Source organism: Babylonia areolata, chromosome 16, assembly GCF_041734735.1.
Source record: "Babylonia areolata isolate BAREFJ2019XMU chromosome 16, ASM4173473v1, whole genome shotgun sequence".
NCBI lineage: Eukaryota > Metazoa > Mollusca > Gastropoda > Neogastropoda > Buccinidae > Babylonia > Babylonia areolata.
The window spans coordinates 8,548,304-8,571,140 of NC_134891.1; the positions used below are offsets into that span (position 1 = coordinate 8,548,304).

General features: G+C 43.5%; 1 protein-coding gene across 1 annotated transcript in view; it reads left to right on the forward strand.

Annotated features, from left to right (window-relative positions):
- The window catches only part of LOC143290867 (protein PHTF2-like), a 60,520-nt gene extending 40,417 nt beyond the window's left edge, over positions 1–20,103 (forward strand). The window contains exons 10-18 of the mRNA XM_076600405.1: positions 891–1,091; positions 8,689–8,734; positions 9,706–9,964; positions 11,240–11,336; positions 12,223–12,354; positions 14,155–14,241; positions 15,522–15,677; positions 17,055–17,150; positions 18,519–20,103. Coding sequence (XP_076456520.1) covers positions 891–1,091; positions 8,689–8,734; positions 9,706–9,964; positions 11,240–11,336; positions 12,223–12,354; positions 14,155–14,241; positions 15,522–15,677; positions 17,055–17,150; positions 18,519–18,668 — 1,224 coding nt within the window. The 3' untranslated portion in view covers positions 18,669–20,103. The remainder of the gene's footprint in view (positions 1–890; positions 1,092–8,688; positions 8,735–9,705; positions 9,965–11,239; positions 11,337–12,222; positions 12,355–14,154; positions 14,242–15,521; positions 15,678–17,054; positions 17,151–18,518) is intronic.
- Positions 20,104–22,837: the final 2,734 nt, after the last annotated feature.

A 22,837-nucleotide genomic window follows, 5' to 3' on the forward strand; every position in this document is an offset into this window, starting at 1 on the left:
CGGTCACATGTGTAAGCTGATGCTGGTCTGTTGGCAGCTGTCCCTTTTCTGCGAGCTCGCTTTTCTGCTGCAGCAGCTGACAGTTTGTCCTCACCAATCCGTAGCTGATTCTTGAGAGTGCTTCTTCGTCTGTTGCGGTCATCTGCAAGGTCCTTCCAGGAATCAGTGTTGATCTCAAGCACCCTCATGTCATGTTTGCAAACATCTTTGTATCTCAGCTGTGGGCGGCCTATGCTTTTCTGCCCCATGGCGAGCTCTCCATAAAGGATGTCTATTGGAATGCGACCATCTTCCATGCGGCGAACGTGGCCCAGCCAGCGCAGCCAATGCTGTCTCAGCATGGTATACATGGTCGGAAGGCCAGCACGAGTCAGGACTTCGGTGTTTGTCACCTTGTCTTGCCAGAAGATGCTGTGTATGTGCTGTAGGCTTCTCAGGTGGAAGGTATTGAGCCTTTTCTCCTGACGAGCATGTGTGGTCCATGCCTCACTGCCATACAGCAAGGTGCTGAGGACGCAGGCATTGTATACAGCCATCTTTGTCTTCGTGGTCAGCCACAATGCTAGCCCGCCTGACACAAAGAGTGTGGACAAATCCCAAGCTGACCACAAAGACAAAGATGGCTGTGTGTGTGTGTGTGTGTGTGTGTGTGTGTGTGTGTGTGTGTGTGTATAATACAGCACAGCACAATGCAATTAATACAATACTATAAATACAGTACAGTATAATACATTACAACACAACAGAAAACAATACAATATAGTGCAATGCAATACAGTACAACACAACACAATACAGTACAGTACAGTGCAACACAACACAGTAACACACCACAACACAACACACCACAACACAACACAATGCAGTGCAATAAAAAAATTACACTGCAGGCCACCATCAGCTCGGAGGAGTGGGAGGACCGGATGCAGTCAGACGTGACCACCTCCTCCTCCTACTCCACCAGCAACTCGGAGAGTGAGCTGTCGGAGAACGAGAGCAACATCCAGGAGGAGGAGTTTGCCGGGGAGGAGGACCTGGTGGGGGCCGGCCTGCCCTCCACCCCCTTCCACGACATCAATCTGCTGCAGCCGGTCAGCTTCCTTCCCCCCCCTTTACTCTTTAGCTTTCTGCTGTTACTTTTGATTTCTACATCGACTTGTAAGCGCTTCAACCCTACAGCCCTGAGATGGCCTCCCCCTGTCGTTGTGGTCGGCTGGGGCTGTACGCAACATGATTTGATTTGATTTGATTTGATTTCTGTTGATGCTGCTGTCCTGCGACAGCACCTGTGTCTCCCTTTTTTTTTTTTTTTGTTGTTGTCGTGCATGTGCTTGTGGCTTTTGTGAACCATCTTTCTGTTGTTGTTGTTGTTGTTGGGTTTCTGTGTGTGTGTGTGTTTTGTATCAGTGCATGAAGGTGTTGAGTGTATCCCCTCCCCCACCCCTACTTTCAGTGTCTCCAGTGGGGTAACTGAAATGAATGTCTTGCCTTCCTTGCCTTCAGTTGCTTTACTTAAAAAAAAAAAAAAATTTTTTTTAAAAAGAAGAAAAAGAAAAAACAAGCACACGTTATTCTGGTTTTAGTTTATGCTAGTTTTTAACCCCATGACATCTGCAGTCCGAGTGCACTCATCAGTGACGGCCTGTCACATCACTAGGACACAGCATGTTGATCAAGATATCGGTGACCCATCTGTATTTGGACTGCTTCCTCTTTGTATTGCATTGCAGCACTTTGTTTTTCTTGTACAAAGCCACTACTGATGCGTAAACGAAAAGCTGTAACTGCCTTTAAGACTCTTGTGTCACCGATGTCATTTTGCCAGGGTTCAGCAGGTCAAGGGGTTAATTAGATGTAGCGCTGAGAGAACACAATGTCAGGGTCATGCTTCTCCACTGATCTTGTTCCTGACAACTTGATGGCTTTCATTGAACTGTAGCATCGTTTGTGAAATGTGTTCTCATACAGCACTTCTGTTTCCAAGTGCTGGAAGTGATTGCGTTCATTCCATGATCAGTCATGGCTGTCACTACTGTAAATATATATATTTATATGTATATATAAATGTGTGTGTGAGATAAGGTGTATTGGTCACAAAATAAAAATATTTATTTATATTTTTGGTTGTCAGGTGCGGTTGAAGATTGCCCACTGTGTAGGATGGTAGAGCGTGCTGTGTTGTTGGGTGCTTTTTTTTCTGGGGGGTGGATGACATGTTGACTTTTCAGTTGGTGTGTTGTTGTGTGTTTTTGGTGTGTAGCAGGGGTCTAGGGGCTCCGTCCCTCGCATTTTCCTCAATGACAGTCTGCTGCAGGTATTGCAGAGTGCCGCCTGTGGCTTGACTCTGTGTGTGTGTGTGTGGGTGTGACGTGACTTTCCTCTGCTTGGTGTGTGGTGGATCTGACCTTTGTTTTTTCTGGACTTCTCTTTAACCCGTGTCATCTCAAGTAAAAATCTGAGTAATCTCATTCTCTGGACCGTAGTAATTTTCAAGCGGTGAAGGCTGAAAGAGGGTTGAGACGGATAAATGAGGTGTCAAATTCTGTTTTCCTGAATGGATTGCTGTAGAATTTGTGTGTGTGTGTGTGTGTGTGTGTGTGTGTTGTAAAGTGATAACTCTAGTGTGTGTTAATTCAACTTGTAAATTGAAAGAAACTGGTTAGTTGGGTGGGGTTTTTGGTGTGCTTTTTCTTTCTCTCTCTCTCTGTTGTTACTGTCTTGTCATGTGATAATGAAATCATAATTAGATCGGTTGCTAAATTCATTGCAGAAGCTCAAACAATGAGACAAAGGTACATAAGTCAGAATAGTATCAACAGCATAGAAGACACTTAATTACAGTTAGTACAGAAGTTGCTATTTTATTTGGACAAAACAGAAAACATAACATTGCATACTTAAATGTATTGTTGAGGCAGTATGTATTGGTTTGATGTATTTTTGAATGGATGGTCGAGTCAGTCCCCATTCATTTTGGTATTTTATTATCATTACATTGTTGTTTTTCTTTAGTTCCGTTTCGTTGAGTTTTTGTCAGGATGTGACTTAAGTGTTTCCAAGTATTACATATTTTCTTGGTTTAAACTGACTGAAGGATTCAGAGAAAAAATATAGTTTTTTGTTGTTGTTGTTTTGAAGCTAAAATATATGCATTTATGTTGTTGCCCCCTTGTCAAAAGACCTTTCTTGGCAATGACAATAAATAATTCCAGTGTCCAGTGTCCAGTGTCTCTTATATCGGAGGTTATTATTTACTCTTAAACATCATCACCATCACTACAGTTCCATTCTCCACACTTCACGCTAGTTAGTATGTACCACAGCACAGACATCACCAGAAATTTTTGACATTGGATGAACTTTGTAAATGGTCGTTTTCTGCAGACACCCCCTACCTCCTCTACCCCCACCCCATCGTCGTCCACATATGGTTTGGTTTTAACTCACCCAGTACGGCCAGCCCTCTCTTCTCCTCTACACAGACCCCTCGGATGTCCAGTGGGTGTCTGAATGACCCAACCCTTTAGCTTCCGTCGTCAGAATTGTGGTATTCTTTGTCAACATTCACCTCTTCAGTATAAGAGCCTTCCGCTTGGCAATATTTTGATGATGGTAACTGGGGTGAAAAGCTGTTAACGTCATCTCTTTTGCCGTTCGTATGGAGAGAGTTAACTGAGTAATTCTCTGAATGGTAACAAAGCCAAGTAAGGTAAAGTAAAGGCAATGGTGAACATTGGCATTTACTGAACAAAGAGTTGCTCTTTTGTTTATTGTTTTGTTTTGCTATGGATTTCTTATATTCTTGTGTTGTTATGCTGAGAGGGTGCTGTGGCAGAATTGGTTTGGCATCAGAATCCTGACCAGTGTTCATCAGTCATTGTTAGGGTTTGAGGTTTGAGGCCTTGTTGTCGTGCCCTGGGGAAAGGTGTTTCCTTCTGGTTTTCCTCAGTACAGCCAGGTGTGAAATCGGTACCGGACTTTGGTTTGGGAAGGTTAAAGCAACAGAAGAAGAGGACATAAGATAAGATAAGATAAGATAAGATAACTTTATTATCTCCTACTGGAGAAATTTGGTCAGGTGCATTATCACAACATAGACAAGTAAACAACATGGGGACCATAACTGTAAAAGTCAACAACAGCTTTTACGAATATTACGAAGATACAAATGTAAAAAATATCTTATACACCGTTTCATACATACATCCACACACTGCAGGTAATAACTAGTATTCTTAATGTAAAAACAGAAAGAATTAAGAAACATTATTTGAATATAATTATAAACATAGCCTACTATACTGCACATTGATTATAATAGATAAAATAAGAATAAAGATACATTACGGAAAACCACAACCAGATAATCAGCACACACCTGCACCCACCCACCCCCCACACGCGGATTACTTGATTAAACAAGAGTAATAAACATACGTTCTCAAATAAAAGCATTTCACATATTCGCTTTTAAAAACATTGCATCTTTCAATGCCATGCCCTTGACACAGTGAATATGAACTCACTGCCTCGATGGCTGTGAAAGGTTATGGGTCCTTAAACCTTTTTTTTTTTTTAGTTACTTTTGTTTTCTCTGCATAGGCGGGTAGTAGTTTGCACAGGACAGGAATCAGACCTCTGCCGGAGTCTGCACTAGTGGGTCACGGTATGTTACTTTAACGTAATTTTAGGAAGAACATTTCCTTTAAACCTTTTTTTTTTCATGCCCATCTGGCATCTTATGCTGCAGTTCCGTCTTTGGTGTTATCGCTATCTTTTAATGTCTTTGGCCTTTTTGAGTTTCTCTCCTTTCAAGCAAATTTTGAAAGATGGTTTGGGGACGTTTTCTTTAATTCCTTGTTACTTTCTTTCTCCTTTGCCTTTCATGTATTCTGTGTGTGTGTGTGTGTGTGTGTGTGTGTGTGTGTGTGTGTAGTTATATCTGGAAAAAAAAATGCAGAGAAATGTGTATGTTTTGCTCCTTGAAATAGACAAAAGGCCACAACTGTGTACCAGTGGTGTGCTTACTGCCAGAAAGGTCACTAAAGGGAATAGTGTAATGAACTGAGAAACTTGCTCAAAAAAAAAAAAAGAAAAAGAAAAAAAAAGAATGCAGTTCACTTAACATGCCTTTCGTTTCTTGACTGCACTTGTTTGTTGTTTTTGTCTAAAGCTCCAGACGCTGTGAAGTTTTCACTTTATATATGGATGTTATGTGTATGTATGCGTGTGTATGCACTCATATCCTCAGTCCAAAACATGTATTACTCATGTATGTTCTAGATTGTTTTCAGTGCTGTGCTTCTTTTGGTCTTGTTTTCCCTTCTTTTGTAAGTTCTAATTATGCATATATTTCTCCTTTTAAACTTATGAATCTTTGTCTTCTCTTAAACAAAATTGCCTTTCCTACATGGCAATCTTTCTTGCCATTTTTTTTTCTGTTTACTCATTAATTACTAAGTAATATGTTCATGTTATTGTCTTTTGTCTGTGTATGTATGCTTGTATTCATCAAGAATATTGTTGCTTGTGTTTGTCCCCTTTCTTTTTTTTTTTTTCTTCTTTTTGTGTGTGTGTGTGTGTGGGTGATGTGGATCTTTTTTTCTTTTTCTGTTTTTATTTTTAGACGTGTCTTAAATAAACTATATGGTATTATGGGAATTTTTTGTTGGTAATAAAAGGAAATGATTTCTTGCACATTTGCAGTGTATACAATAGTGTCTCTGTCTGTCTGTTGTAGCCAGTTTAAGACACACAGACTGCATCATTCTGGAATTAAATGTTGATTTTGTGTTGGTGCGCTTCTGCCATTTATTTAGTTTTTGTTGTGCACACGTCGGATTTTGAAGGTGCTGTTGCAGAATCGGTTAGGCATTGGACTTTTAAATCCAATGTTTACCAGTGATGAAGAGTTTGAAGCCCAGTTTTGGTATGATATTGTGTCCTTGGGGAAAGGTACTTTACTCCAGTTTCCCTCACTTCACCAAGGTGTTATTGGGAACCTGACTTTGTATTGTATTGTATTGTATTTCTCTTTTTGTCACAGCAGATTTCTCTGTGTTAAATTCGGGCTGCTCTCCCCAGGGAGAGCGTGTTGCTACACTACAGCGCCACCCATTTTTTTTGTATTTTTTTTCCTGCGTGCAGGTTTATTTGTTTTTCCTAAGTGGATTTTTCTACAGGATTTTGCCAGGAACAACAGTTTTGTTGCCGTGGGTTCTTTTACGTTAGCTAAGTGCATGCTGCACATGGGACCTTGGTTTATCGTCTCATCTGAATGACTAGTGTCCAGGCCACCACTCAAGGTGTAGTGGAGGGGGAGAAAATATTGGCGTCTGAGCCATGGTTCGAGCCAGCACACTCAGATTTTCTCGCTTCCTAAGCGGACGCGTTACCTCTAGGCCATCACTCCACATAGTGGTTAGGGAAAGTTAAAACAACGGAATAGGATTGAGCTCTGCCATCCCGTGCCAAGCCCTAGACCAAGGCACAGTGAATATGAACTGACAGTCCCTATGGCAGCAAAACGGCTATGGAATCTTCAACCTTTAATCACGTCAGATGAAAGGTTTTCAAGCAAAGAGGGGTTTCCCTTTTGTTAGGAACTGTGTTGGTTTGTTGCTGTTTATGTCAGATGAAAGGTTTTCAAACAAACAGGGGTCATCCCTTTTGTTAGGAACTGTGCTGGCTTTGTTGCTTCTTTTGCCCTTGTACATCATCTGTATGCAAGTGAATAGGACACACTTAGCAGCATTGGCAGGAAGTTGTTGGTTTTAGGGAGCATTTATTATTTAACACTCGTGAATTTCTTTTCATATTCAGACACATTGAAGCAATATAGATTGGTTTAGTTGTGTTTGTGTGTGTGTGTGTGTGTGGAATATTCAAGACAAAAAGCCTGTATCAGTCTTGGGCAAAAACTGGTGTTTGTTGCACTTCTGACGCCACAGGTGTGTGGACTTGTGTGTGGATGGTGCTTTAAACAAACTGGGGCCATCCCTTTTACAAGGAAGGTTTCTTGCTTTGTGAAACACGCACTTGCTGTTCATTTGTGTGCAGTGGGGAGGAGTGGTTCTAAAAATAATCGTTTGAAGTTGTGTGTGTGATCTGTTTTAAGGAGCAAAATGTACAGTGCTGGTTTGTTTGTTTGTTTGTGGTGTAATGCTGCTGTGATGGTTAAGGTCTAATTTCATTGTTTTATAGTTTGTTTGTTTCATGGAAAAATGCCAGTTTGTGATCAGTATTATACTGTGTTGTTTGTTTATTCATTTGTTTATTAGCATATGTTTTAGTTTATTATTAATTCATCATTTGAGATTGAATGTTTCTCACAAACCCTGAGCGTTTTTTTGTTTGTTTGTTTGTTTGTTTTTTTGTTGTTGTTTTTATAAAACTGAGAATGTTAAGAGGATAAAGGTAACATTTACAGGAAGTCTCGCTGGAAAGAGTGTTAAATTAGTTGCTATGTTTGATCAGATCAGTTCAGATCAGACGTCTCTCTGGAAAGAGAACATGAGTTAGGGTAACGATGATTGATCAGTTCAGTTCATATCAGGCATCCTACTGGAAAATGAATGTGCATTAGTTACTATGTATTTTCCAGATCAGTTCCGATCCGGCATCTTGCTGGAAAGTGACCATGAGTTAGGTACTGTGATTGATCAGATCAGAAGTCCTACTGGAAAATGAATGTGCATTAGTTACTATGTATTTTTCAGACCAGTTCCGATCCGGCATCTTGCTGGAAAGTGACCATGAGTTAGGTACTGTGATTGATCAGATCAGAAGTCCTACTGGAAAATGAATATGCGTTAGTTGCTATGATTTTCCAGATCAGTTCTGATCAGGCATCTTGCTGGAAAGTGACCATGAGTTAGGTACTGTGATTGATCAGATCAGAAGTCCTACTGGAAAATGAATATGTGTTAGTTACTGTGATTTTCCAAATCAGTTCTGATCAGGCATCTTGCTGGAAAGTGACCATGAGTTAGGTACTGTGATTGATCAGATCAGAAGTCCTACTGGAAAATGAATGTGCATTAGTTACTATGTATTTTTCAGACCAGTTCCGATCCGGCATCTTGCTGGAAAGTGACCATGAGTTAGGTACTGTGATTGATCAGATCAGAAGTCCTACTGGAAAATGAATATGCGTTAGTTACTATGATTTTCCAGATCAGTTCTGATCAGGCATCTTGCTGGAAAGAGAACTTGAGTTAGTTAGTTACTATGATTGTTCAGATCAATAGTCTCACTGGAAAGAGAATGTGAGTTACTATGATTTTCACGATCAGTTCAGATCAGACCTCTCGCTGGGAAAAGAACGCGAGTCAGTCACTACGATTGGTCAGATCAGTTACAATCAGATTGTCTGACTGGAAAGAGAAAGTGAATTTGTTACAATGATTGTTCAGTGCAGATCAAATGTCTCTGACGAACGAGAACAAGGTGATATCTGGTTGGAAAGAGAGCATGAATGTTCAGATCAGATGTCTGGCCGCAAAAAAAGCATGATTTAAGTATGACGCTTGTTCAGGTCACTGCCTAAAATGGTGTATTTTGATTGTTGGTAGCAGATGAAAAGGTTCACTGTGATGTGGTTTTTTTTTTGCGTGTGTGTATGTGTGCTTTCCCTTCAAGTGTGCTCACTGTGCAGGATGTAATTTTGTGTTGTGTTGTCTTTTTCAGCCCACCTCCACCAACATGGCCAGCCATAATTCACAGCCAGATAAAGGTACTTGCTTTCTCTCTTTTCTCTTTGTTGGTTAGTTTTGTTCTCATTAGCTCTCGTACTTGCACAGCGCTGTGTGTGTGTGAATAGAATAGGATAGAATAGATTTTATTGCCATGAAACCGTAAGGTTTATAAGACACAAGTGCAATGGTAAATAAATGAATGAAAAACACACAATTAATCACACAATTAATCAATCAGTTAATGCAGTAAATTGCAGCAGCATTCATAAACAAATTTTCCTAATCTTGTTTGTATATATTTTGTATATATTTATCATCTGTTAGCATCACCTGACTGGGAATATTTCCTGTGTTATTCGAATTTGGAATATCTTGTGTGTGTGTGTGTGTGTGTGTGCGTGTTTTGTGTTTTATTTAGGAGGATGGGGGTGGTAAATATGGATCTGGCTGTAGGGCAATTAACCTTCAGTGAGTTGCATGATCTGGGAGGGCCTCAACTCTTTCACCACCATAGGCGACTTTTGTCGACACCAAGGGTCATGTTGATAAGACCATTTTTCACAGTTTAACAGAGCTCAACAGCTGCAGCCAGGTTCCTGCCAATAGAAGAATGACTAACCTTTGCCCCCTGACCCAGTTTGAAGTGAACAAGTCTGTTTTAACATGAACCGAAGCCTATGACTGAGAGCATCATTTCCAAAATATTTGGCGCTTGGGAGTGTTTTTCCATGCAGAAACTTGGTGAAATAGTTTTTTTTTTTTAATTTTTTTTAAGATGTGCGGGCAGTGGGGACCTTGACCCTTCAATAGCCTTTCAACTTTTCCAGTGAGCTGTGCGATCTGGGAGGGCCTTGAAAAGACATGTGAGCAATGGTGACCTTGACCCCCTTTCAATAACCTTTCCCCCTTCTCCAGTTAGCTGCGTGATCTGGGAGGGCCTTGAAAAGACGTGTGAGCGATGGTGACCTTGACCTTGACCCCCTTTCAATAACCTTTCCCCCTTGTCCAGTGAGCTGCGTGATCTGGGAGGGCAACGAGTGCAAGAAGCTGGACCTGACGGCCCTGGACATCGGCTGGGCCATCATCGACAAGGTGGACCGGCTGCCGGAGAGCTCAGACTACATCTTCATCGGGGTGGCCTTCTCCTTCTTCCTGGGCTGTGTGCCCCTGGCCTACCGCTTCTACTACGCCAAGGACCTGCCCGCACCCATGGCCTTTGGCCAGGTGGCCTCCTGGTTGTGGGCCCTGTGCAGGAGGAACTCTTGGGGGTGAGGATGGTGGTGGTGGGTGTGGGGGGGGGACAAGGGTGGGGTGGGGAGGAGGTGTGTGGTTGGTGTAGTGTTGTGTGTGTGTGTTGTGGTTGTGGTGTGTGTGTGGGTGGATGGGGCGTGTAGTGTTGTGGTGGAGTGTCTGGGTGATGTAGTTTTGTAGTGGTGTGTGTGTGTGTGTGTGTTTTGTGGTGGTGTGTGCTGTGGTGTATTCTAGTGGTGTGTGTGTGTGTGTGGTGTTGTGTTGTGGTGGTGCGTATGTGTGTGGTGGTGTATTCTAGTGGTGTGTGTGTAGTGTAGTATTGTGCAAGTTTGTGTGTGTGTGTGTGTGTGTGTGTGGTTTAGTATTTTAGTGGTGTGTGTGTGTAGTGTTTGGTGTAGTGTTGTGTTGGTGTAGTGTTGTGGTGTGTGTGGTGTCGTGTTGTGGTAGAGTGTGTGTGTTTGTGTGTGTATATGTGGTGTAGTGTTGTTGTGGTGTGTGTGTGTGTGTGTGGTGTAGTGTTGTGGATGAGTGTGTGTTTGTGTGTGTGTGTGTGTGCATGGTGTAGTTGTGGTAGTGGTGTGTGTGTGTGGTGTAGTGCTGTGTGTTAGGGTGGTGGTCTTTGGTCAGTGTCTGTGGGGGTGTGGGGATGGTGACGTGGGATGGCATGCTTTGTGTTCACCATGTGTGTTGGGGGTAGGGGGCTCAATAGTCAGTATCTGTGGGGGGCGAGGGGTGTTGCTTTGTTTGTGCTGTATTTGTATGTGAGTGTGTGGGGGGGGAGAGTCTGGTACCATGTGTGTGGGGGGTGAGTAGAGTGTGTGGGGGTGTGCCATGCTGTATGTCAGTTTGTGCTTTGAACCTTGCATTTGGAATGAACTTCCTCTTTCACTTCGTCAGGTCTCTGCACTCAGCTCTTTCAAGTCTGGCCTGAAAACCCACCTCTTCACAAGATAGCCTCCCTTCCCCTACCTCTTCCTTGTCTTCATTTTCTTCAGTTTTAGAGTTATGCATGCGTGTGAATGACTGGTGTGAAAGCGCTTAGATTTGTCTCTGCACAAGATTCAGCGCTATATAGATACTATCATTATTATTATTATGATGTCTTTGATCAGTGTCGGTGGATGTGAACGTGGAGTGATAGGGGGTGTGGTGCATTTTGTCTGTGCTGTGCTGTGCTGTGCTCTGTGTGTGTGTGTGTGTGTGTGTGTGTGTGTTTTTTGCTTCTTTTTTTTTTTTTTTTTTTTTTTTTTTTCGTTTTGTTAACTCATCGGCTTTGTGGGGTTGTTGCACAGGCAAAACCTGATCATCTGCAATGGATTTATACAGAGGCTGATTCTCAGCTGCATCTTCTTCTTCCTGCTGACGGTCACTGACCGGACCTTCAAACAGGTACTGTGCTGCTTCAGTCTGCTGCTCCCTGCTTTTTTATTGTGTGTTTTTTTGGTTTTTTTTTTGCTTTCTGTTGTTTTGTTTTTTGTCTCTGGCCACTGCTTCTGCGTCTTGAACACTGTCCGTACGTCTTCTTGTGTGTGTGTGTGTGTGTGTGTGTGTGTGTGTGTGTGAGTCTGTGAGTGCATGTGTGTGAGTGTGTATGTCTGTGTGCGTGTGTCTGCGTGTTTCTGTGTGGTTGTGTTTCTGTTTGCATGTGTTTGTGTGCGATGATGTGAACACGGGTTTTGGTCGTTGTTGTTGTTGTCGTTATTGTTTTTAGACGATGCGGTGTTATCAGTCCGTTACAGCGTTGGCATACATGCATGCGCATCAGTCTCATGCTCCTGTTCATGCATGCACATACATGCTCACATAGGAACGTATAATTATTCAACCAAAGACTCATTAAAATGCATGAATATGCATGCAACACACACACTGAATTTGCACAGACGTCAGTATGCCATGAAGATAATCACGACATAACTGCATACAAAATGAGTGTGTTAAGAAATTAAATGGCATTTATTCCAGCGTCTATTGTGTGTCAGTAACTAAAGAATGAAAAATGTTAGTTATTCCAATGCCTGTCATCTGCCAATGACTTAGGAATTAAAAATGATGTTTGTTCCAGCACCTGTCATATGCCAGTTTAAGAAATGAATATGGTATTTATTCCAGTGCCTGATGTATATCAGTTACTAAGGAATTAAAAAAAAAAAAAAAGGTATTTATACCAGCGCCAGTTGTGTGCCGGTTACTGAGGAATGAAAAATAGTATTCATTCCAGCGCCTGTCATATGCCAGTTTAAATCAAGGAATGAAAAATGGTTATTCATTGCAGCGCCTGCTGTATGCCAAACACTTCAGTTACCTGACCTCGTCACGCCGTGCCCGCAAGTTTGACATGCCTCACTTCCGTCTGAACAAAGTGCGCAACATCAAAATCTGGCTGTCGTTACGCTCTTATCTCAAGGTGAGTTTCAGTTTTCTGAAGGAGGTGTCAGACTGATCCATGTACCGTAAAGTTCGGTCTATTGAGCGCTCTGGTATATAAGCCGCACCCACTAAATTTTGGAAAAAATTGAACTTTATACATACATAAGCCGCACTGGCTTATAAGCCGCACTTATTTCCGGTACTGGAACACATACTGATACTACAGAAAAGCTGTCAATACTGTAGGTTATGAAATAAACACAAGCGGGAACAACACAAAGAAAAGCAAGCGAAAATACTGCCAGTGCCACAAAAAATATAATAAATAAACACAACGAAAATGAGATCCATAATTTAGGGATAGTCACATTTATTCAGCGTCATCATGCTTACTGAATCCACTGAAATCTTAGTCTTCAGTGTCGAGTTGAAGAGAACCAGCACAGCTTCCTCCGCCATCTTGTCAATGACTTCAGCCTCGCTTTCACTTCATGAACATGAATGCAAAGTGGAGGTCGCTGCTGGTTCGCCGCTTGCACTGTCGTCTGCTAGGTCGATCGCCTTCAATTTGAAGGCTGCATCATTGGCATTGCGTTGCATTTTCGGCATGATGAGGGTGTATGCTTGAGCAGATAGAACTGAATGCTGATCTGAAGGCTTTAATGTGTGGGGATTTGATTTATAAAACGTGAACAGTTAGCACACTATCGTGAAGCTCATCCAAAAATTTCATGGACAGAAATCATGATTTTGGTGAGTTGAAGGGCCGCTAAGAATAGACGAGAACGTGACACTCCCGGGATCGTTAAAATCCGCAAATAAGCCGCATCATTGTATAAGCCGCAGAGGTTGAAGCTGGAGTAAAAAAAAAAAAAGTCGCGGCTTATAGACCGAACTTTACGGTACACTGCGCCACATGTGTGAAAAACTCAGAAGGGGAGAGAAACAAAGCTGTTACCTGTCCAGCATACAAACCTTGGCTGATGGCGCCGGTTAGACCTTGAGACCTCAAGGCTGGGTCATGTGGACATGTGCAGGGATCCAGGTTAACCTTCACATGCATCCTTGAATTCAGGTGTGATTATCATGGGAGAGATCATATAGTGTTTTCATTTGCACATAGCATTTCATCACCTTTTCCCTCAGCAATAAGTTCAATTGTGGCAGGTCCACTTCCTTTGCGTTAGCTGTGCTTGACTATGTGTGTATACGTATGCATGTGTACATAACTACATGCATGTATATGAATGTGGATAGTGTGTGCGTGTGTTTATGTAAGTTTGTGCCTGCCTATGTGTGCGTATGTGTTAGGGTAGCTGTTAGATATACATGTATGTTAAAATGTATTATGCATTGTGTGTATGTGTGTGTGTGTGTAGTCACATTTTGGTGTGTGTATGTAACATTGATGTAATGTTTTATGTTAACAAAAGCATTTTTGTAAAGCACCTAGAGCAGATTTCTGGATAGTGTGCTGTATAAGTATCCATTATTATTATTATTATTATTATTATTAATGATGTGGTATTCATAAGCTGTTGGTGGTGTTTTGTTTATTGGTATTTCTGTTGTTATGTCCAAAATAGGTGTTTTTTTCACTGCAGTAGTTTGTAGGTGTGATTGTTGCAAATGTGTGTGGTGTGAAAAAGACAAGAAGCGACATATATACTACTCAGTGTGTACAGATGCCTGGGTGTGTGGCGTATGTGTGTGTGTGTGTGGATGAGCGCATTAGTGTGCAGGTTTGTGTGTGTGCGAGTACTGGTGTGTTTGTTTGCATGTGCAGGTGTGTTTGCGTTTGTTATGCGTCGATTGACCTTGTTGTGCGCGGTTGCAGCGTCGAGGCCCTCAGCGCTCAGTGGACATGATTGTGTCGGCTTCCTTCTACCTGACCATCTCCCTTGTCTGTCTGATGTGCATCCAGGTAAGGAGGGATCCTTCATGCTTGCTTTATCAGTCACTTTGATGTGCATCCAGGTAAGGAGGGATCCTTCATGCTTGCTTTATCAGTCTGTCTGATGTGCATCCAGGTAAGGAGGGATCCTTCATGCTTGCTTTATCAGTCACTTTGATGTGCATCCAGGTAAGGAGGGATCCTTCATGCTTGCTTTATCAGTCACTTTGATGTGCATCCAGGTAAGGAGGGATCCTTCATGCTTGCTTTATCAGTCACTTTGATGTGCATCCAGGTAAGGAGGGATCCTTCATGCTTGCTTTATCAGTCACTTTGATGTGCATCCAGGTAAGGAGGGATCCTTCATGCTTGCTTTATCAGTCACTTTGATGTGCATCCAGGTAAGGAGGGATCCTTCATGCTTGCTTTATCAGTCACTTTGATGTGCATCCAGGTAAGGAGGGATCCTTCATGCTTGCTTTATCAGTCACTTTGATGTTGGGTTTCTATGGCTTTTGTTTGTTTCTTCTTCTTCCTTCTTCCTCCTTCGTGGGCTGCAACTCCCACGTTCACTCGTATGCACACGAGTGGGCTTTTACGTGTATGACTGTTTTTACCCCGCCATGTAGGCAGCCATACTCCGTTTTCAGGGGTGTGCATGCTGGGTATGTTCTTGTTTCCATAACCCACTGAATGCTGACATGGATTACAGGATCTTTAACGTGCGTACTTGATCTTCCGAAAGCGGAGTATGGCTGCCTACATGGCGGGTTAAAAACGGTCATACACGTAAAAGCCCACTCGCGTATATACGAGTGAACGTGGGAGTTGAAGCCCACGACCGCAGAAGAAGAAGAAGAAGAATCCCGATCTTGCCCTTTCTCCTGAGCATCTAGTCATTCAGATGAAACGATAAACCAAAGTCCCATATGCAGCACACACTTGGCACACTGGGAAAAAACCCCAAAAAAACCCGCCTGACAACATAAGTGTTATTCTCTGTCAAAATTCTGTGGAAGAATCCCACTCTTGATAGGTACACAAGTACATGTGTATGCATGCACTCAAGGCCTGACTAACGTGTTTGGGTTATGCTGCTGGCAAAACTCAGTGGAAGAATTCCACTCGGATAGGTACACCAACACTCCAGGTGTGACGAACATGTTGGGTTATGCTGCTGGTCAGGCAATTCCCCACAGACATGGTGTGGAGTATATAGATTTGTCTGAACACAGGGACACCTTTATGAGAAACAGACACCTAACTCTTTGTGTGTGTGTATGTGTGTGTGTGTGTTTTGGGTCGTCCAGATGCTGAAGGACTCGGAGACCTACCTGGACTTCCTGTGCAACTGGGAGCTGATCGTGTGGTGCCTGGCCCTGGGCATCTACATCATGCGCTTCATGACGCTGGGCCTCAAGATCAACAAGAAGTACCGCAACCTCTCCGTCCTCATCACTGAGCAGGTTAGGGGGGGGGGGGTCCTCCTCCTCCTCTTTCTCCTCCTTCACTTTCTTCTCTTTCTCCTCCTCCTCCTCTTTCTTCTCTTCCTCCTCCTCTTTCTTCTCTTTCTCCTCCTCCTCTTTCTTCTCTTCCTCTTTCTTCTCTTTCTCCTCCTCCTCCTCCTCTTCTCTTTCTCCTCCTCCTCCTCCTCTTTCTTCTCTTCCTCCTCCTCTTTCTTCTCTTTCTCCCCCTCCTCCTCCTCTTCTCTTTCTCCTCCTCCTCCTCCTCTTCTCTTTCTCCTCCTCTTTCTACTCTTTCTCCTCCTCCTCTTTCTTCTCTTCTTCCTCCTCCTCCTCCTCTTCCTCCTCCTCTTTCTTCCCCTCCTCCTCCTCCTCCTCTTTCTTCTGGGAGTGTGAAAGACAAAGCTGGGTGTGGCTGTGTATGGAGGACTCAGAATGAGCGGTGTGGGAGCAATGCCACTGAAATGGTGCAGATGACAGAGCAGCCAAAAAAAAAAAAAGTTGCCTATGGTGGCGAAACGTAAAGCGTAAAACTAATACCCTGTCAGGGAATACATTGGGTTTCACTTCCCATCCTCTTTCATTCTGTTCAAAATACATTTGTACAATACAATACAGTACAATGCCCTATTATACCCTGACCTTCCATACCATACCATAGAACACAGTACCATGCCTTACCGTACAGTATCCCCTATAGGGATGCCTGGGTGTCTTTCAGTACAAATGATAGCATCCCCGCCTTCTGGAAATTCTGTGCTAGAAATTTCTCTTCTCTGTTGCTGTCTTTGTTTCTTCCCTTTTTTTTTTCTTCCTTCACTGTTGTTTCCTTTTTCTACCTTCCCAGTCCATTTCCCGTTTCATTTTTTCAAGCTAGCCTTGACTCTTTTTTTTCTCTTTTCAGCAGTCTGTGATGTGGTATCTGTGCTGTTTTGCTCTGGCGACTAGGTAGTGGAATTGTAAACACTGGAATTGGCACTAGCTGTCCGTTCTGTAGTGTTATTTGCCTACATGGCCTTTTTTTAATGTATTTTTTGTTTGACTTTGAAGTATTGGGGTTTTTTTTTTCTTTTTTATGATTTTTTGTAATCTGAGGATGATAAAATTAAGCGGGGTGGCTGGCGTCCTCAGCACGGCCTAATCTTATTTGCCATAAGGAGCTAAATGGTTAGGATAATGTGTCATGAACTGTGTTTATCTTATAGGTTTTTTTGTGTGTGCATGTGAGTTTTGTGTTGATGTGGTTGAGCATTTGTATGGTTTACCAGTCCTGACATGGCCCTGTGTGGTTGGCTGGTCTATAAGCAGCAATTAACAATTAACTATACCCTACAACACAGTACAGTATAGTGTGTGTGTGTGGTTTGTGTGTGTGTGCAGATCAACCTATACCTGCAGATGGAGCAGAAGCCCCACAAGAAGGAGGAGCTCACTCTGGCCAACAATGTGCTGCGTCTGGCGGAGGATCTTCTCAAGGTAACATCGTCCGTCTGCTTTTTCTCTTTCTCCTCCCTCCCAACCCCTCAGCCCCCCCCACCCCCACCACACACACACACACACACACCTGCTCTGTACTCTCCTTCACCTTGTGGAGTGGTGGCCTAGTGGTAGTGCTGAACTAGGTAGCAAGTGTGATTTGGTTTGAATCCTATATATGGATTGGGATTTTCACTACTGCCCCTCGCAAGTAAGGGGATTAGATTTTGTGCTTACACCGCTTCTCCATGCCTTGTATTTTGTGAGTAGGTGGGGGTGTGGTGTATGACGGCTGTGTATTGTGTACAGTAAGGTACTGTTGTTTGACAGCTATGTTGTGTGTACTGTTGTACAGCAGAGTGGTAGTGAAGTGTTGACAGCCGTGTAGTGTACTGTGTGGTGTGTAATGATAAGTGATAATAATAGATAGTACTTAGACGGGCGCAGTAGCCGAGTGGTTAAAGCGTTGGACTGTCAATCTGAGGGTCCCTGGTTTGAATCACGGTGACAGCACCTGGTGGGTGAAGGGTGGAGATTTTTTACGATCTCCCAGGTCAATATATGTGCAGACCTGCTAAGTGCCTGAACCCCCTTCGTGTGTATATGCAAGCAGAAGATCAAATACACACGTTAAAGATCCTGTAATCCATCTCAGCGTTCGGTGGGTTATGGAAATAAGAACATACCCAGCATGCACACCCCCGAAAGCGGAGTATGGCTGCCTACATGGCGGGGTAAAAACGGTCATACACGTAAAAGCCCACTCGTGTGCATATGAGTGAACGTGGGAGTTGCAGCCCACGAACGCAGAAGAAGAAGAAGATAGTACTTGGATGGCGCAAACTCCCCATATAATGCGCTCTAAGCGCCTCACATGAAACACTGCATATACACTAGTGCATAATAACATACCTCTGGACATGAAAAAACAACACATATATGACTTTGTGTATGTATATACTTTAAGCCAATACTACAAATTGCAAGTATGAGTAATTGCAAACACACAAACACACACACACACACATGAATGACAAAAAATGCCCTACACATGCACGTATACGCGCTCATGTGCACACGCACACACACAACACACTCGTGCACGCACAGACACCCACCCACAGACACACACACTACATGATGATTTCAGTAGAGGGTAAAGTGGGGGGGGTTAGGAGGAGGAAGAATGCAGACAGTTAGCTATGCTCCCACACACCCAAAGGCCTGTTTGAACAGGTGGGTTTTCAAGTTTGTTTTGAAAGAGGACAGGGTTGGTAAGTGACGGAGAACAAAAAGGAAGAGAGTTCCAGAGAGAAGGTGCTCGATAGACGGTGTAGAGTGATGGAAGTACTCTGTGTGTGTGTGCAGGAGCTGGAGAGTCCCTTCAAGATCTCTGGCTTCTCCGCCAACCCCCTCATCTACAACATCACCAAGGTGGTGGTGCTGTCCGCCTTCTCTGCCGTCATGACCGAGGTGCTGGGGTTCAAACTCAAGCTCTACAAGATCAAATTGAAGTGATGCGGTCCCCCCTCCTCTCTCTCCTGCCTGTGTGGGGGCACGTGGCCTCGTCTCACCCAGTGTCCGGGTGGAGAGCTTGAGGTTGGAGCCGGAGAGTGGCAGCTTAGACCCTGCGCAGGACGGAGTGCAGGCACACAGAATGTGGCAGGGATCTTGGGGGACGCAGTGTGTTGTTGACGTGGGAGACGTTGTGAAGGGGGCAGTCAGGGGGCCTCTCTGGGTGGGTGTGTGGGTGTGGTGTGGCACAGGTGGGGAATGTTGGGAAGTGAGGAGAGGCAAGGTGTGAGGCTTGAACTTCCAGGTGTGCTCAGAATGGGTGGGTGTGGGGTTTTTTTTGTGTTGGTTGTTGAAGCAGTGGTGACTGCCAGACATGCTGCCAGGACATCTCAGGTCTTGAGTTTTCAGGGGGTTGGGACACGGATGGGGTTTGCTTGTGGTGGTAGTGGTGGTGGTGGTTTGGGAGTGTGGAGTGGGTGCCAAGTAGGTTGGCTGACTCCACAAGACAGAGTGGGTGAATCTCACACACTGGCAGTGATACGGCCATGATTGTTTAAGAACAGCTTTGGAAGTACTGGAGCACCAGTTGAAGAGCGGTATTTGGTGAAAGTTGAGCTGCTTTTTTTGGTGGTGGTTTCTGGGGGGACTTTTGGAGAGCACAGATTGGAAGAGAACACAGGAAACCCAGAGTCTGAACAACTGGTGCCTGGATTTTAAAGCTGGTTTCAAATCTGGTGAGCACTGACAGCAGCACGCAGGCTTCATCAGTGCATGCATGCAGAGGGGCATGTAAGGGGTGTTTTTTTGTCGCTCCCACATTGACAGACAGATTGTGTTTTACCCCTGGCAAGTTGGCCCCCCTCAACCCCTCCCCCACTCCCCACTACCCTTTGAGCTGTCCTGTCCAGTGCCAGAACTGCATTGGTCAGGACGACTGGAAATTGGCCGGCACGTTTCTAGTCACCGTCTGGTTTCACTGACTGGAACTGTGATGATGTTGGAACTCGCGGTGCAGCAAGACAGAAGTGTTTTGTTGCCACGTTATTACTGTTTCGTGCATCAGTGCTTTGTGGGTCGCTTGGTGCGTGTCTTGGTGTTTGAGGTGACTGTGGATGTGTATGTGGACGGTACTTATTGCCATCTCTCCGGTGCTGACTTTGTCCTAATGTGCAAAGATCGTGGAATTAGCGTGCGTATTGTGCTGGAAACCCGTGCAGAGGAACGGTCTTGACCAGGTGTAAGAGTCAAAGAAGATGAGCTTGAATGTATGCACGCATACGCTCACACGCATCCTTCACCCTCTAGGAGCATGTGCGTCACCGAAGACTCACACATGTTTACACCCGTCTCATACAAAGACAATCACTTGTGCTCCACACATGCATATGCTTGCTTATCTTTTATGAGGTCAGTCTTCCCTTATCTCTTTCTCACACATGCACTCTCTCTCTCTCTCTCTCTCTCTCTCTCTCTCTCTCACACACACACACACACACACACACACACACACATGGAGACTTGTCTTCATTATCAGGAAGGGGAGGGGGTTGGGGTTGTTTAAGATGGGATGACAAATCTGTGCCAATACAATCTGAAAAAGGCATGCGACACACGGGCACATAAAAAAAATTCAAATGGGAACATAAAAAAAAACAACTTCCACCAGACCTAGATACAAACACATGTGTTCATGGAAGAGTCTGAAAACTGATCTTTACAGTCTTTATGTGTTGCTTTTTTTTTTTTTTTTTTTTTTTTTTTTTTTGTTTTGTTTTTTTTAATATAATTAGGAATGTGGTTTCAGTAGAAAGGCTGTGATAACACAGATATAACCGATCCTCAGTGGGATTAGGGGGGAATGGTGGTGAAGGGGAGAAAGGGGAAAGGGTGGTGAAGGGGGAAAAAAAAAAAAAAGAATAGAAAAGAAATCCAAGTGATATCCATGCTGTATAGATCTCTAGTAAATTACTGTTAACAGTTTACATAGAGTGTGATTGACATAGGCTGATTCAGTACTGTTGTGTATTTATAGCATGAAAGACTAACGCAGTAACACAAATGAATAAAAAGGTTTCCTTGTATATATAAGATGTGAAAGAGAGTAATTTCAAAAAAAGAAAAAAAAAAGGTGCAGTGGCTATGAAACATTTTTTTCACTTATTTAAGCATAAATGTCATGAGAAATAAGCATTGATTGGCTAAGAGCGGACCGGGCAAGACTTTTCACTGTTAGCCGCACAAAATTTGGCCAAGCAGAGCAAACCGATAGGCCCTAGTTTGCATCAGTTTTGACATGTATATGTATCACCAAACATGGAGTATGATACAAACTCCTCCTTTCAGCTTTATAGTTGTCAGCATGATCAGTGAAAGCTCAGGTTTGGCGTTTGCAGTTAGCGTTAGTTTTGGTGGTCTGCATTTCTGTGATTTCTTTTATGAACAGTCAGCATTTTGGGGAATTCTTCTGTCCACCTGTCTTGTCAGTGGTTGTGGCAGTGGTTCTTCAAGAATTTCCTTGATGGGGTTTTTTTTTTTGTGGCTTTTTTGTTTGTTTGTTTGTTGTTTTTTTATGTGGATTTCTCCTTCCGGTATCTCTTTTTTCTTTTTTTAATATACCAACACATGGAATTTGATCCTGATAGAAAGATTATTGCCATGAATGTGAAAATAGGGATTGAGGAAGGAAAGTAGTTTCTTTACAAAGGACACAGTTGACTCAGAAACTGGGAAGAGAGGAAAAAGAGCAGTAACATGAAATGTTTTGTGTGCCTTTCTTTGTATCTTTCATTATTCCTTCCCTCTCACTCTTCCTGCCTGTCTTTTTGTTTCTGATCTATGGGCTTTTCCGTTCTGTGTTACTGTCGGATGATCGTGATTTTTTTTTTTTTTTTCTTTTCTTTTTCTTTTCTCTCTGTCTTGTTGTTTGTTTTGTTTTGTTTTGTTTTTTGCGAGGGGGGTGGGGGTGTTGGTTTTTGTTTTTTTCTAGTAAGATGTGATGTTTTCATGGTAGCCACTATGTGATGTTTTCATGGTAGCCAGTGTGCGTGTTGTTCAGAATTTGCGCCATGGCAGAAGGGTTCAGGTGTGTGGAATATCTGATCCGGTGTTCACCAGTGATGAGGGATCAAGGCCACACATTTCAGACTGGCCACTGTGTCTTTTGGAAAAAAAAAAGGCACTGTGTACTCCAGGTTGCCTCACTCCGCCCAGGTCTGAATCGGTACCTGACTTCAGTCAGGGAAGGTTGAAATGGTGGAAGGTTGAGGACTGGAGCACCCCCCCCCTCACCCCCACCCTGCCCTCCTGTGCAGAGCTGTAGACGTAGTGGATATGAATTAACTGCCCCCCGACGGCTGTAAAAAGTTATGGGACCTTTAACAGTTTTATCATGTGTGTGTGTGTGTGTGTGCGTTTGTGTTAATTCTCCAGCACGATTTTCGTGATGGATGTTGGGAATGTTTTTGGTTGCTTGTGTACAGCCCCAGCTGAGCTTATCTTTTAACTGTTGAGGCCTTCAGTTGATGAGACTGAATCTGCGTTGGTATTGTGTGCGTATGCTTGGCTGTGAAATTATTACTGACGGGAGGAACTCCACGCTTACTTTATCATTGATCTGATCTGAATGATCTGGTGGGAAGGTGAGCGTGTCTACTTTGTTAGTTTGGTTTAGTTTTGTGTGTATTGTGTTTTGTGGAGGGGGAAAAGGAGGAGGAGGAGGATGGATTCTTCTCCCCCCCCTTCCCCTCCTCCTAGAAGTTTTTTGCTTGGTTGATAAACTGGCAGTGCTTTTTTTTTTTTTCTTTTTTTTTTAATACCTTCTCATTACCTGTCTCTGTCTCGGTGTGTGTGTGTGTCTCTCTCTCTTTGCCTCTCCCAAGGATCTGAAATCTCAGATATATATATATACCTGTCACATGTTGACGTGGATTTTCAGGTTAACGAATGTTGTTTGTTTCCGAGTTCAGTGATGATACATGTTTCTTGTCCGGCCCATCTTCCCATTCCACTTGCCCCTCCCTCCCTCCCACCCTCCCTCCCTCCCAGCCTGCCTCCCTCCCTCCCTCCCAGCCTTCGATGCAGTGTTCTGTAGGGATGACGGCGACTATGCTGGTCTCTTCTATAGAGTGGGTGTTTCTTTTTTTGTTTGTTTGTTTGTTTGTTGATCCCCTCTC